Source organism: Haliotis cracherodii, unplaced genomic scaffold (assembly GCF_022045235.1).
Source record: "Haliotis cracherodii isolate W230 unplaced genomic scaffold, xgHalCrac1.p SCAF_9, whole genome shotgun sequence".
Taxonomy (NCBI): domain Eukaryota; kingdom Metazoa; phylum Mollusca; class Gastropoda; order Lepetellida; family Haliotidae; genus Haliotis; species Haliotis cracherodii.
Genome location: NW_027266343.1, coordinates 38,095,240 through 38,108,512, shown reverse-complemented (window position 1 = coordinate 38,108,512; position 13,273 = coordinate 38,095,240). Strand labels below are relative to the sequence as shown.

Sequence of the window (13,273 nt, the reverse complement as noted above, 5' to 3'; positions counted from 1 at the left end):
CCAGGCAATTGTTTAGTTCAATATCCTCCTTTGGAATAAGAAATAGATGACCCCTTAGTTGTTTTCTACAACTGGGAATAACATTTTATGCAGTTGTCGGCAAATGCTCAGATTAGCAACGACGGTCTAATAGTCAGTTGACCACCAGCGGAAAAGAGGCTTAGTTTCGATTTTCTTTCCCCCATTTTCCTGTATACCTTAAACCTTTTCCATTGCATAAAGGAGGTATCTGTACACAATTTTCATTGGGTAGTAAGCTTGCAAGTGTGTGCGTGAATTTTCAGGGGGTCGAAATTGCATGAATTGAAGGAAAAATGCATGATTTGACAAAATTGGCTGTAACATTTTTATTAAGTCATTAAAGTATCCAAATTATGTCTTTGATTACAGGTAATGTGTTCAGTTATCTGAATTTGGCAAACATTTTGTTTCATATAACTGTTATTCTAATTCTCAGTGGAAACATTGATAAAAATAATGTTTTGTGAGTAGGTAAAACACTAATTCCAATGAATTGTGACAATAAAACCACTATCTCTGGGTATTAAAATCTGCCTGAACCATTGGACTATCATATACAGAAAACAAAATGAAAATATATTACATAGGGGCTGAGATATTGTATACAATGTTACCCCACCCCCCAAAAAACCAATGTTGACGAAAATTGCTTATTGAGATATGGTTGTAGATTATGTTCATGTAGTGGATGAGTGGGATAATTGCAACAATGAACACATAACCTGTAATAAAAGACATAATTTGGATAGTTTAATGACTTAATAAAAATTCACGCACACACTTACAAACTTACTACCCAATGAAATTTGTGAACAGATACCTCCTTTATGCAATAGAAAAGGTTTAAGATGTACAGGAAAATGTCGGAACGAAAATCTTGTTTTTCACTCCTGGCCAACTGAGTATAAAAGATGTGATCAGAGACCAATGCCGTCGGTCGGGACATACATTAATCCACGTGGCAGCTGGTATTACGAGGTATATGACCTTGAAGATACAGTGTTTGAAATTGTGATCAGAGACCAATGCCGTCGGTCAGGACATGCATTAATCACGAACTGTCCGGGAAGGTGCATGTTTTGTCCAAAAGACCGATATGATATCCCTTAATACATATAGAGAGCATCTGTTTTTCGGTTATGTATTTGTGATTAAGTTACTAGTGTCGCAATCTTATTAAAATCAGACCTTAGTTTTCGCTACCGCTAAACAGGTGAGGTGAGGTGAAATGGGGTTTAACGTCGCGTCCAAGATTATTGCACTTATATAGCGACGTGCATGCACGTGTATGTGTGTGTGTGGCTGCTTGTACTAGTCCGGACTAGTGCCGATTTATAGTGCTAGCCCACTGAGATACCATGCCCCAGTTTAACATGAATACCCCACTCAGACACAGTATACGGACTCCGAGCCGACCAGTCCTTGTTTTAGCCCCCTAATGCCGAGCGCCAGACAGGGTAACATCAAGTACCATCTTTTAACGTCTTTCGGTATGACGCGGCCGGGGATCGAATCCCGTACCTTCCGCTCTCCGGGCGGACGCTCTACCACCAGACCACGGAGGCGGTGGAACATTATTGGTCGGTGGGGCACAGGGGGGACATAACTCGTAATAGCCATTGGTGGCATAACAATCGAGCTCATGAAATTCCAGCCAAGTTCGGCAAGGGTGGAAACTGGACTCAGTTAGCTCCCTTGCCTCGTGAAGACGCACCGATTTATACGTCGCCTCTTACGACAAGTCGATGTTGCTGGGGATCTATATTCTTACCCAGAATCGCAAAGAATGAATATTAAAGACTTCCCCAGTGCTTATTGATAATGTCAGTGTTGTCGGGGTACGTTGCCAAATAGTAAATTAAGTCATACATTGCGACAACCCGATCGCAACCTTTTTAGCACAAGACAAGCATGAGGGGAGGCGAGATGAAATGGGGTTTAACGTCGCGTTAAAGATTATTGCACATATATAACGACGTGTGTGTGTGTGTGTGTGTGTGTTTGCGTGCGCATGTGTATTGTACTAGTTCGTACAAATGCTGGTTTTATAGTGTAAGAGCACTATGCCGTAGTTTAACATAGATAACCGAGCTTACCTGTCCTTGTTTTTGCCTCTTAATGTCGCGCGCCAGGCAGGTTGGCAACAAGTAACATCTTTTAGCGTTTCATCAGCTGTAGTGAGTGAGTGAGTATTGTTTTACGCCGCTTTTAGCAATATTCCAGCACCAGAAATGGGCTTTACACATTGTACCCATGTCGGGAATCGAACCCGGGTCTTCGGCGTGACGAGCGAACGCTTTAACCACTAGGCTACCCGACCGCCCCTCATCAGCTGTATCACAGGTGTATAAAAGCACGGCAGCTTGCAGTGTGTCCAGGCCATTATGCGTTGCGTGAGCATTGTTTTCCGCAACGGGGGCACGGGTGGCCCAGTCGTCTAAGGCGCCGTGATTCGCTGTGCAGAGTTGCGTCCCTTGGACAAGCCAGAAACTTATGATTGTGGGTTCGAATCCCGGTTCGCCCCGATTATGTTTCTAGGTTTGTCAGCACAATACCCGTGCTCGTGGGTTTCACCAAAGTGGTAAACGTCGGAGACCTGCATCACTTCGGGCTTTCCTCCCACATTATGCTGACACGCCGTGATATAACTGGAATACTGTTAAAAGCGGCGTTAAACCCAACTCACTCACTCACTCACTGTTTTCCGCAACATCAAGGATGGGCTTCACGTTTCTTACCCTTGTGTATGAGCCACGGGAACTCGTTATTGGACAGTAAATATAAATATATACCACCTATATGGAAGTAGAGAACTTTTCTCTACTAACATATAGGGGGTATATATTTGTATTTTCTGACCAATAACGAGTTCCTGTGGTATGGGCGTCGCAAGCAAACGTTATGACAACGCACAATGTCATCAGCACTATCACCTGCAATATCATCGCGGGGGATACCAGTAATGGGCTTCACACATTGTACCCATGTCGGGAATCAAACCCGGGTCTTCGGCGTGACGAGCGAACGCTTTAACCACTAGGCTACCCGACCGCCCCTGGGGGCTTGGGCATGGGCTTATATAATTTTATCCAAATTTAATTCAGCACATAAACTTCAACTTTTTTTCGGTGTAGATTATCATCAATATCACTGCGCAAAATATGACCATCCTTATTTAGCTGCTTCATCCCTAAATGGAAGGAGTGAGTGAGTGAGTTGGGTTTAACAACCGATTTGAACAGTATTTCAGTTTTATCATAGCTTGTCAACTGATTGAGGGATGAACCCCACGTGGTTCAGGTGTTTGATGATTACCACTTGGTGAAACCCATGACAACAGGTATGTGGGTGAGAAACAAGGAAACGAAGCCAGCGATCCTGGATTCGAACCCAGGATCAAAGGTTGTAAGGCCTAAGGGACGCAACTCTGTACAGAGAAAACGCGCCTTTGGTCAGTTGGCCACCCTGGCCTCAGCAGACAAGCACAAAGTAGGAAAGTACCTATTAAAACTGAAGAATCGTCGAAAAAATAATCAAGAGAAAACAAACACTTCCACACGTTTAATGTCGTTACGCAGTGTACATACGATTATACATCATTCACGCACCAGACTAACGCTTCACAACGTCATCGGCCCTTGTGACGTCACTTCCTCTTGCACTCAAGCACCATCGAAACAGGGTGTACCTAGATCATCACTAGCGGCACAAGCAACCATGTGCACGCGAGATCTCAGTCCAACAATTGGTAAATTCTATGTACAGTTAAATACAACAGAATTGAACATTTTGTATAAAATACTATTGACATACATACATACATACAGTTTCAATACTGTAATCTTCCGTTAGAAAGACAACCCGTATAACAAAATGGCGACTACACAACGTTCTTTAAATGCCAAGCACATGCATGTGTTTTACCCGTAGATATAGTGAGACATGGATTCAAACCGCATACTAACAGAAACATACCACAATCACAATCTCTGATCAGAGAGATGGACATTCGTTGCCCATGTTCATAAAGCTCAATGAATCCGTTATTCGCTCCATGCCATCAATAGGACATCGCGTTTAATTCGTAAATATACTGAACAATATATATTAGGGAACATAATTATTTTTGGGGATATTTTTTTGAAGTGAAGACTGAGCACACTTCATTATAATATCCCCATACATATTCATGATCCCTAACTGTTTTGTTCAGTATGTTAGCTGAAAGTCAGGAATGAAACGCAACTTCTGCAGTTTTTTGACGTAATCTTCGCATCTCTACGCTCTTGTACCCAGACAAAACTGTCCCTGAACATGGATATTCTTTCAACTGTTAAAACACGAATATGAGGTTAACATCCAGTCACCATACAATCATTCATAAGTATTAATACACCCAACTAACTTACCACCGAAACGTCTGATGGTTACGTTAAAACGTGTGGGTAGCCGCCATCTTGAAATACAACATATTTGTTCTCATTGTAACAAAGATTCCCGAATGGAACGACAATCACAGATATTTGGAACAGGATTCTTGAGCTAGATCACTGGTTTACGTTAACAGACACCCAAATATCTAAAAATAACAAATGGTGAAAAATATATCCGATTCATGTGAATGTGGGGTCGTAACATGCAGACGTGTCTTATTGGGTCATGTATCAAGACTAAGTATTACACCATCTGGAATCCATAATGATTATTCCAATATCTCCCGATGTATCAAAAGTACTAAACCTCTCTGTTCGTGCCATTCAAAAGGTAATATCACAGATGAGTTAGAGCTGTCTACAGCAATGGAAATGTACACATGGAAATGTTTCTATTCTAGATACACATAGAACGATGCTTCAACAAGGATCCACATGTCCCTTCTTCGCAGAGCTGCCTCGCGAATGAGCTGTGTGTAAAATCCTTTCTTTGGTTACGCAAATATTCCAAAGCACATTAGTACTTTAAGTAGACATGCGAGAAGTCCATTTCAAACTTAGCCGAGAGACGTTACACAATGAGATCACAGCTGTGTTTATGGCAGCTGTTCGTCGTAGCTTCTCACTAGCAGTTCTTGAATAATGGACTCTCCTGGGCTCAATGCTCTAGCATCACAGCTGCGGCGCCACAAATGAAAGTTCTGGTATATACAGTTAACTTTTCACCAGTACGGGGTTGTTGTATCGACATGATTCCAACAAGCGTACTCGGACCAGTTCGAATTGTGTTCAGGCCAGATACTGTGAGATACAAACTTGGGTTGCTGGACTTTTTTGTAATCTGCTGACACAATATGATAATTATTTCCACTGTTGCTGTCCCAGAACTGTGATTCATCTGCTTCGTAACACACGGCGAATTCTATCACTTTACCCATGTCAAAGTTCGTAGGGACATTGAACTCAAACGAAAACGTGTCATAGACACTATGATCTGCTGGGCTCGGGACGAACGAAGCTTTGGTGTCCTCGAAAGTCTCCCATGAGTCGAACGTAACTCTAACAAAAACGTTTTTATGAAAAGTAACATTTTTAACCTTCACTGTTCCTCCAACACGGTAGTCCCTTAATATCACATTTTCCAGAGACACAAACTCTTTTTCCAATCTGTCTCTGAACGCCAAATAGTCCGACGCTGGCTGGTTAAAACAAAGTTTTAACGGAGGTTGTTCCGTTACAGCAGCTGACGCCCCTTGCGTCACTGAGGCGAGAACCTCCGGACGAATCCTTGGAGGCATATCAGACGCCTCTGTCATAACTCGCACTGTAGCGAGAGCCTTTCCTTGGTGATCTGCGAATGACACTTTCTTCTTTAACCTTCCAGGCGAATGTGGACTAGCAGACCGTGGACTCGTCGGAGTCGAACTACCGGAAGTCGACGCTGAGGTATCGCTGTTTGTTTCCGGTTTGATAATAATGGGTTTAAGAGGAGCGTTGTTCCGTCTTTGACTCAAACTTGGTAATCGTGACTGGTGATAGAGTTCCCCGTCTGAGTGGCCGATGCGTTTGTCGTGTGGGTGGCCGTAGTGCCGGTCGTCTGGGTGGAAGGCGTATGTCAACAGCTCCAGGCTGGAAGCTGGGGGGCTGGATGACAACAGGTAGGTAGTGAAGTCAACAGGCATCCTGTGTCCTGTGCCACGAGGGCTCGTTATTTCCAACATCTGCACTTCTGAAACAAACAAGACACACGGTGAATGAATGGTCTGTATTTCACTGAATGTCAGTGTCTGTTGTGAATTTTGAAACTAATACGACCACTGAAGAGTTCGAACTTCCTGACTGAGTGAGTGAGGGTAAGGATTACGCCGGTTTTAGCAATATTCCAGCAATATCCTGGAAGGGGGCAGCAATCATTAGCTTCACATATTTAATTTCTGGAAACGAAGAATCTGTCACGTACAAACAGACCAACGGAAATGTTTAAGTTGGAGACCAGGGAGTTATTGTATGGTATTAAGTTATATTACATGTTATTAAGTGTTATTGCATATGTAATATTATGTGTTGTATCCCAAGTCAATATTTCCGCTTTCAAGTAGTCTCATTTTAATGTCAATTCCCGCTCTTGTCATCCGGGTACGAGAATCGTCAGTTTAGGATATTTAAAAAAATTATTTAAAACGAATTCGATTTTCTTTGGTACAAGTGACGCCTTGGTTGGTTACTGTCCAAATACATGGTTAGGTTAATAACAGGACTCAGGGTAAGCGGCGTATTGGCGTAAAATACGCATAAGAAATTTTCATTACATTACATTTTCATTTTAAGATTCTTGCGTACAAATACGCATGAAAACATAAAAGAAACAATTGTACGAGTAAGATGTTTTCTTCTTTGTTGTTTTAACGCCGCAATTTCCAGCTATAGGACGGTGGTCTGTAAATAATCGAGTCTTGACCAGACAATCAAGAATAGATCCACACAATTGGGATACGATGACATGCATCAACCAAGTCAACGAGCCTGACCACTCAATCCCGTTAGTCGCCTTTTACGACAAGCATAGTTGTAAGAGGCGACTAGCGGGATCGGGGAAAACTAACAAGATCGGGCAGTCAGGCTCGCTGAGTTAGTTGATGCATGTCATCGATCCCAATTGCGTAGATCGATGCTCATGATGTCAATCTCTGGATTGTCTGGTCCAGACTCGATTATTTACAGACCGCCGTCACATAGCTGGAATATTGCTGAGTGCGGCTTTAAACAAACAAAACGAGTATAAACTCCGCACTTGAAATATAAGCACTAATGAAAAAATACCGTATAAAAATATATGCAACGGAGAATTGTAATAAAACAATACATAGATCCAATGTTAATATATGAAGCAAAAGTGCATGGTCATTATAGAGGTAGTTTTAAACATCAGACAATAAACATGTTTATAGATAACCATACAAACTATATCACGGAATTACGAGGGATATCGCAGCAAGTCATTGACGCTTATTCACACCACTATGAAATGTCCGTTCAATACAGACGGAAATGCGAGACCAGGTCATAGAACCCGCTGACCGCTAGTTGACCCCAACACGACTAGGCCTTCCAACTGCCAGGGGCAGAGGGAGTTTGCCTAGTAGACCAAACAAATCACACTCATGATGTAACTTGAGCCATGAAACTAGCATGACAGGTGCTCGTTGTATGTTCTATATGCCATCCTTATATAGGACACGGCGTCCTTCATAAGTATCCACTTAGAGAGGCCAAACTACACGCTCCAGATGGCGAGGCCGTACGGCCACGCTGCAATCATGCGATCATGGAGCCGGGTTATAATGCCATCAGCTGATACACTATTTCAGTGTACCATTGTTATCTTTATTTTAACATGCAACATATGGTCTTATCACAGCGTAAACCTGCTGAAAGCTGCATGCAGTTGTCTGAAATAATAAATTAATTCACCCTTTTTAATGCTAAAATATTTGTTTCGGGAAACGTTAACAGGCGATTTGTCTCTCTTACTGACACGAGCGCATATATTTAATATTCAAGGGGTTTTATAATTAAATCCTCGACGTCTCATACTACCAGTTACATAAGACAGGTGGGTTTAGCTCATCCGTGGTAATCAATTATGGTCTGTTATGGGCTGTCGTAATTCTAGATACATTAAATGTCTTATCGGGAACTTGATAGGGCAGTTACAATGCAGGTCCCTAGAGGGACGGGCTGTGACCTTTGTTTGTTGTCTAACGTTGCACTCAGAAATATCCCAGCTATATGGACAGCGGTCTGTAAAAAATCGAGGCTGGACAAGACACCAGTGACTGACACCATGAGCATCGATCTACGCAATTTGGATGCGATGACATGCATAACCACGTCAGCGAGCCTGACCACTCCATCCCTGTAGTAGCCTCTTACGACAAGCATGGGTTGGTTGAGACCTGTAACCTTTGAGACAGTCTGGTTCCACTTTGATCTATCAAACACTTCTCACACAGAGATGAGTTTACCTGAAAATCATTATATAACATAAATTCTATGGAATACAAGCTTTACATACTTAATACACGAAGTGGGGGATCGTGAATATTTATAAGGGTATTTTTTTGTAGTAGGGACTGATCTCACACTTTCACATAAAAAAAATATCCCAATGATCCCTAAATAATTTAACTCTGTGTATTATTGATCTGCATGAACTGTAGAGGTGGAGAGTGGCAACATATCGGAAACGTGTCGATGTTTACAATGATAGCGGAATTGAGACTTCCTTAATTTGACAGTCAGTGACGTCAACCAATTTCCCCAAGAATAATTCAATGTGGCAGTTTTCTCTTCATGTTCTTACTCATAACATATATTCCATACATCAGTATTATTCATACGCTTCCATGTGGTTTGAAACCGTTATCGCCCAATATGCATACCGTGCAGACAGTTTCAAAATGATAAGACTCATCCAATACATAAACTCAGGTCTGTGGTTTGTCTGTTAAGGAAAGAGCCAGTGTAAAAATGGCTGTCTACAGTAGTGCATTTTAAACAAGCATTGTGAGTAAGAATGTAACGTCACATGAGCTATATTTGACCAGAGACAATCAAATCTATTTCACAGTCCCTTATTTGGGCCATACAGCGATTTTATTGGACAGTAATACAGTCGACAGTGTCACTAACAGGAAGAAAATATGTTATGCGAGACAAGGTGAAATAACTATTATCCCCTCGAAACCTAAATCAAGGGTTGATCCAGCATATATGATAGGAAGGGGTCCAAAATATCACAAAATCCTCTCTCAATCAATTTTACTGCCTACAACATCCCACGTTTAAAAAATGGGGGGTGGGGGGGTGGGGGTGGGGTTCTGAACTCCCCAACTCCCCCCTCTGGATCTGCCTACGTAAATATCCCCATACCTATTCTCCCCCCCCCCCCCCCCCCCCCCCCCCATAAGTGCTAATAACATCCCCCGACCATGAGAGCTGCAGCTGATACACGCATGGGTGAGCTGTGGCTGTCAGAGGAGCCAACAAGAGGCCGCGCCCGCCGCCACATCTCATTATCATATATATATATAACAATTACGATGAACATGTATCCATATGACGGGACATCAGGGAATAGTACATCAATGAAGAAACAACAGAATCACATTTGAATGAGGTCTGATGTACCAATATATCAAATACATCTTAAACCATGAGAAGCTGATTGCATTGGTATTTGCAACATTTCACAAACAACCGGAACATATATGAGGTATTGATTCCACGATCGGGCGATAAGAGTCATATCTCCCACGACATCATCGAGAATTGTTTGAATAACCACAATCAGTTAACCTTCCTTACCTGTTTTGCCTCCGATGTAAAATTACGTGTGTGCCAGTGGCTCGCTACCTCCCCAATGACAGCTCGAACGATTCAACATGTATGAAACCCGGTACCCCAACCATTCACTGTCAAGGCCGTCTGATGTCATTTCTACATGTTCACGTGCACGGGTTAAGGTCATCCAATGAAAACGCAGCTCTTATATTCGTAGCCCAATCAGAGAGACGCTCACAGGTCTGCCCACCACATGACGACATGAGGTAAATAATCGCTCGTTGGGGAAGGCTGAGCTGCGCTTCCTGACTATTCAGTGCGAGATCACGCTTAGGGGGTATGGGACATATTGTCGCACCTATATCCCCACGCGTTCAACGAACGGCAGGTGATACATAATGTTTCATCATAATGGGCCATAATACTGACCATCGCATACATAATGAGACGAACACAACGTATGTATAGACCTATGTATATACTATAGAGCCTTTGACAAACTTAGCTGACTCCGCAAGTTATGTAACATGAAATCTGCACTATAAGAGATATACAACATATCATCAGTGTCAATATTATACATTTCAGGTCTGTCGATTATAATGGTAAAATTACAGCGCTTTAACATTAGAAAGAAGTGTGACTCAATATTAACTGAAGAAACTACGTTTAATTGAGGGAGTTATATGCATATGTCGAGGATCACGATGTAGTTTTACGAAGTCGTGTTTACATAAACATGTTAAACGAGAGCTTGTTGTCAAATTGCATTGATATGATTCGAGGCATTGATTGATAATATGCACTGCTCGAAGCGAGGAGTCAAAACATTTGATTACTCCACGCATGTGTGTGTGTGTGTGTGTGTATGTGTGCGTGTGCGTGTGTCTGTGAGTGTGTGTTTACATGCATGCACGGTGCACATTTTTAAAACGCGCGTAAACAAAATATATTTTCGGGCATTTTGTACCACCCCTTCCCACCCGCGATATTTTTGGAGGGGTCATGTGCAGGTCATCTGTTTTACATATTGATATGATGCATGTAATATCGCCTACGATACCATCTACATCAAATGCATCTACATCGAAAAACCATTTCTTGTCTGTTTCATTTTTAGCCTCCATCACAAATGCATATCTTCATTTGCCCGGCAGGCTATTTGATGAATTATTTTATGAACTATTCATATTGTAAACAATCGACAAATGATGTAAGAAAAAGTTCTTTTCACATTTTTCTAATTATTTTAAAATCTACGCACCATCATTCCAGAATGTCCACGAGTTAATAAGTTGATTGACATCTGAATATACCGTTTCTTCGCTCATTCAGAAACTCCAGATTAAAAATGTCATCCTTTTATTGGAGCACATCACCTGGCTGAAATCATGGAACAGACAGAAACACGCTTGTTACACGAACAGTTTTATCTGAAGCACGCCACATTGCTCGACCGAACAGATAAACTATACACGTTCTGGTGTTGCGGGGCCGGCATGTTGTTACGTAATGGATAATGCTCTATATTAACTGCGTCCGATTCACGCTTTGGATGCTACAAAACAGGTACTGCAGCTGTTATGACAGTGGCAGTTTATATATTGGCCAAATGAGAAGGAAATAAGATACATAGTTACAATGATGCATTATTCATGATTAGGAGATAGAGCGATGTCATAATGCTTGTTCTGTCGCTGAGCTATCCATGCAAGGAAACCCCAGACTGCCTACCATTTCCAGTTGAAAACCCCCGGATCAACAGTCGTAGGTGTATGAGTTACGTCCCCTTGAATATATGTACGTACATATGCACCTAGAGGCATTCCAAACCGAGTTTGCGTTCAACTCTGGAAGTCCCCAGTGAACCACGCTGACATGGTATTACCAAATTCATGTTTAGTTGACCAATGTCAGCAGATATTAAATGATTTACGTCATACTTTTGTTGACCACAGTGACATACACTGTACCCAACTGTGGGGACTTTTTGTAATAGGAGCCTCTAAGTAACCCCTCCTTTGATTATGTCGGATAGTGAGTGAGTGAGTGAGTATGGTTTTACGCCGCTTATAGCAATATTCCAGCAATATCATGGCGGGGGACACAAGAAATGGGCTTCACACATAGTACCCATGTCGGGAATCGAACCCGGGTATTCAGCGTGATGAGCTAACGTCTTAACCACTAGGCTACCCGACCGCCCCTTACGTCGGATAGAACTGTACTGAGCACCATACAATCTATTCATTTTCACGATTAACACACACAAAAATTGACGTTTTCCACACAAAAAAACCCTTGTTCACCACTTCCAACAAACTATTCATTTGTGTGAACACACAATACCATTTAGAAAGTGGTCAAATGGAACAAATGTTATAATTGGGATAACACTTTCTGAGTAAAGTACAGATTCTAGTACCTTTGTGGGTTCGAATCCCGGACGGGACTCAACCCAACTCTTTCATTTAAAAACTCAGGAATCAGGTGTACTTTATATTCAGTGAGTGAATGTATTTTCAATGCAAACTCTTTCACCTTCCTCTCTTAATTACATGTTCTCGTTCAAATAAAAACTTTGTATTTTTAAAGTGTTATTTTTCAATTCCCCTTAGCTGATAATCTTGCTTGTGTCACGTGACGAATCGTAAAACACCGTTCGCGGGCAAACGTGAGCTGTTGACTGATATGCAAGTCTGCAGTCTAAACAAATGTTGCATTAGTTTAAATATGCTGTGATCAATATTTGCTGCTTGCACCGACCTGCTCTGCACCCAGCCTATGCAGTGCAGTTGCACGATGCACGAATACGGTTGACAGGCACACATGCGGGAATATGTCTTGGAGAAAAGAGCTAGCTGTGTTTTGAGGAGAGACATGCCATGTAAACGTCTCGAATGCTATTTATTGGTTGCGCAAGGCGGGGATACATAAAACCAGTTCGTTTAATTGAATAACACGACATGTCAATACATTTTAGAAAGACGAAACGATATAAGATGTCTGAATACTTTAGGAGAGTGTGATTCTCTTGAAACTGAGGGTTACGAATTTGAATTTTTGCGGGGGATGGTCATTAAAACTTGTTTCCTAACAAATGTGGGCACTATTATATGAGCGAGTGAATGCTGCTTTATGCCGCACTATACACTGTTCCAGCGTAAACTGTAACTATTTCAGCTTGGAGCAGGCAAGTCATATCGTTACATGTGCATCCATCCACGCTGACAGGGGATACGAAGTCAATCAGACAGGTCCCATTGTGGCCACTAGATACTCATTTAGTCAGTGCCTACCACAAGCATGGGGTAGGTCCTATTGGGGACATTCTGCCTATATGTCGGGGGATCACCGCGGGGTGCACCATTTGTATATTTTTATTATCTTTATTTCTTTTTCAATATTTATATTTAATTAATGTTTTTAATCACCCCACCCCCATTTTGTTGTGAATTATTCCGACTGTCAATAAA

General features: G+C 41.9%; 1 protein-coding gene across 2 annotated transcripts in view; it reads right to left on the bottom strand.

The window, feature by feature from the left end:
* Window positions 1–3,567: 3,567 nt before the first annotated feature.
* Window positions 3,568–13,273, bottom strand: part of LOC139452290 (protein phosphatase 1 regulatory subunit 3B-like) — a 31,702-nt gene continuing 21,996 nt past the window's right edge. Inside the window, exons 1-2 of one of the 2 annotated variants that reach the window (XM_071233707.1) lie at window positions 9,822–9,962; window positions 3,568–6,183 (exon numbers count right to left, since the gene is read on the bottom strand). In XM_071233707.1, the coding sequence (XP_071089808.1) occupies window positions 5,177–6,175 (999 nt within the window). In that variant the 5' untranslated portion in view covers window positions 6,176–6,183; window positions 9,822–9,962 and the 3' untranslated portion in view covers window positions 3,568–5,176. Of the gene's footprint in view, window positions 6,184–9,821; window positions 9,963–13,273 lie in introns of those variants that run through there. The other variant, XM_071233706.1, reaches the window with a different exon arrangement.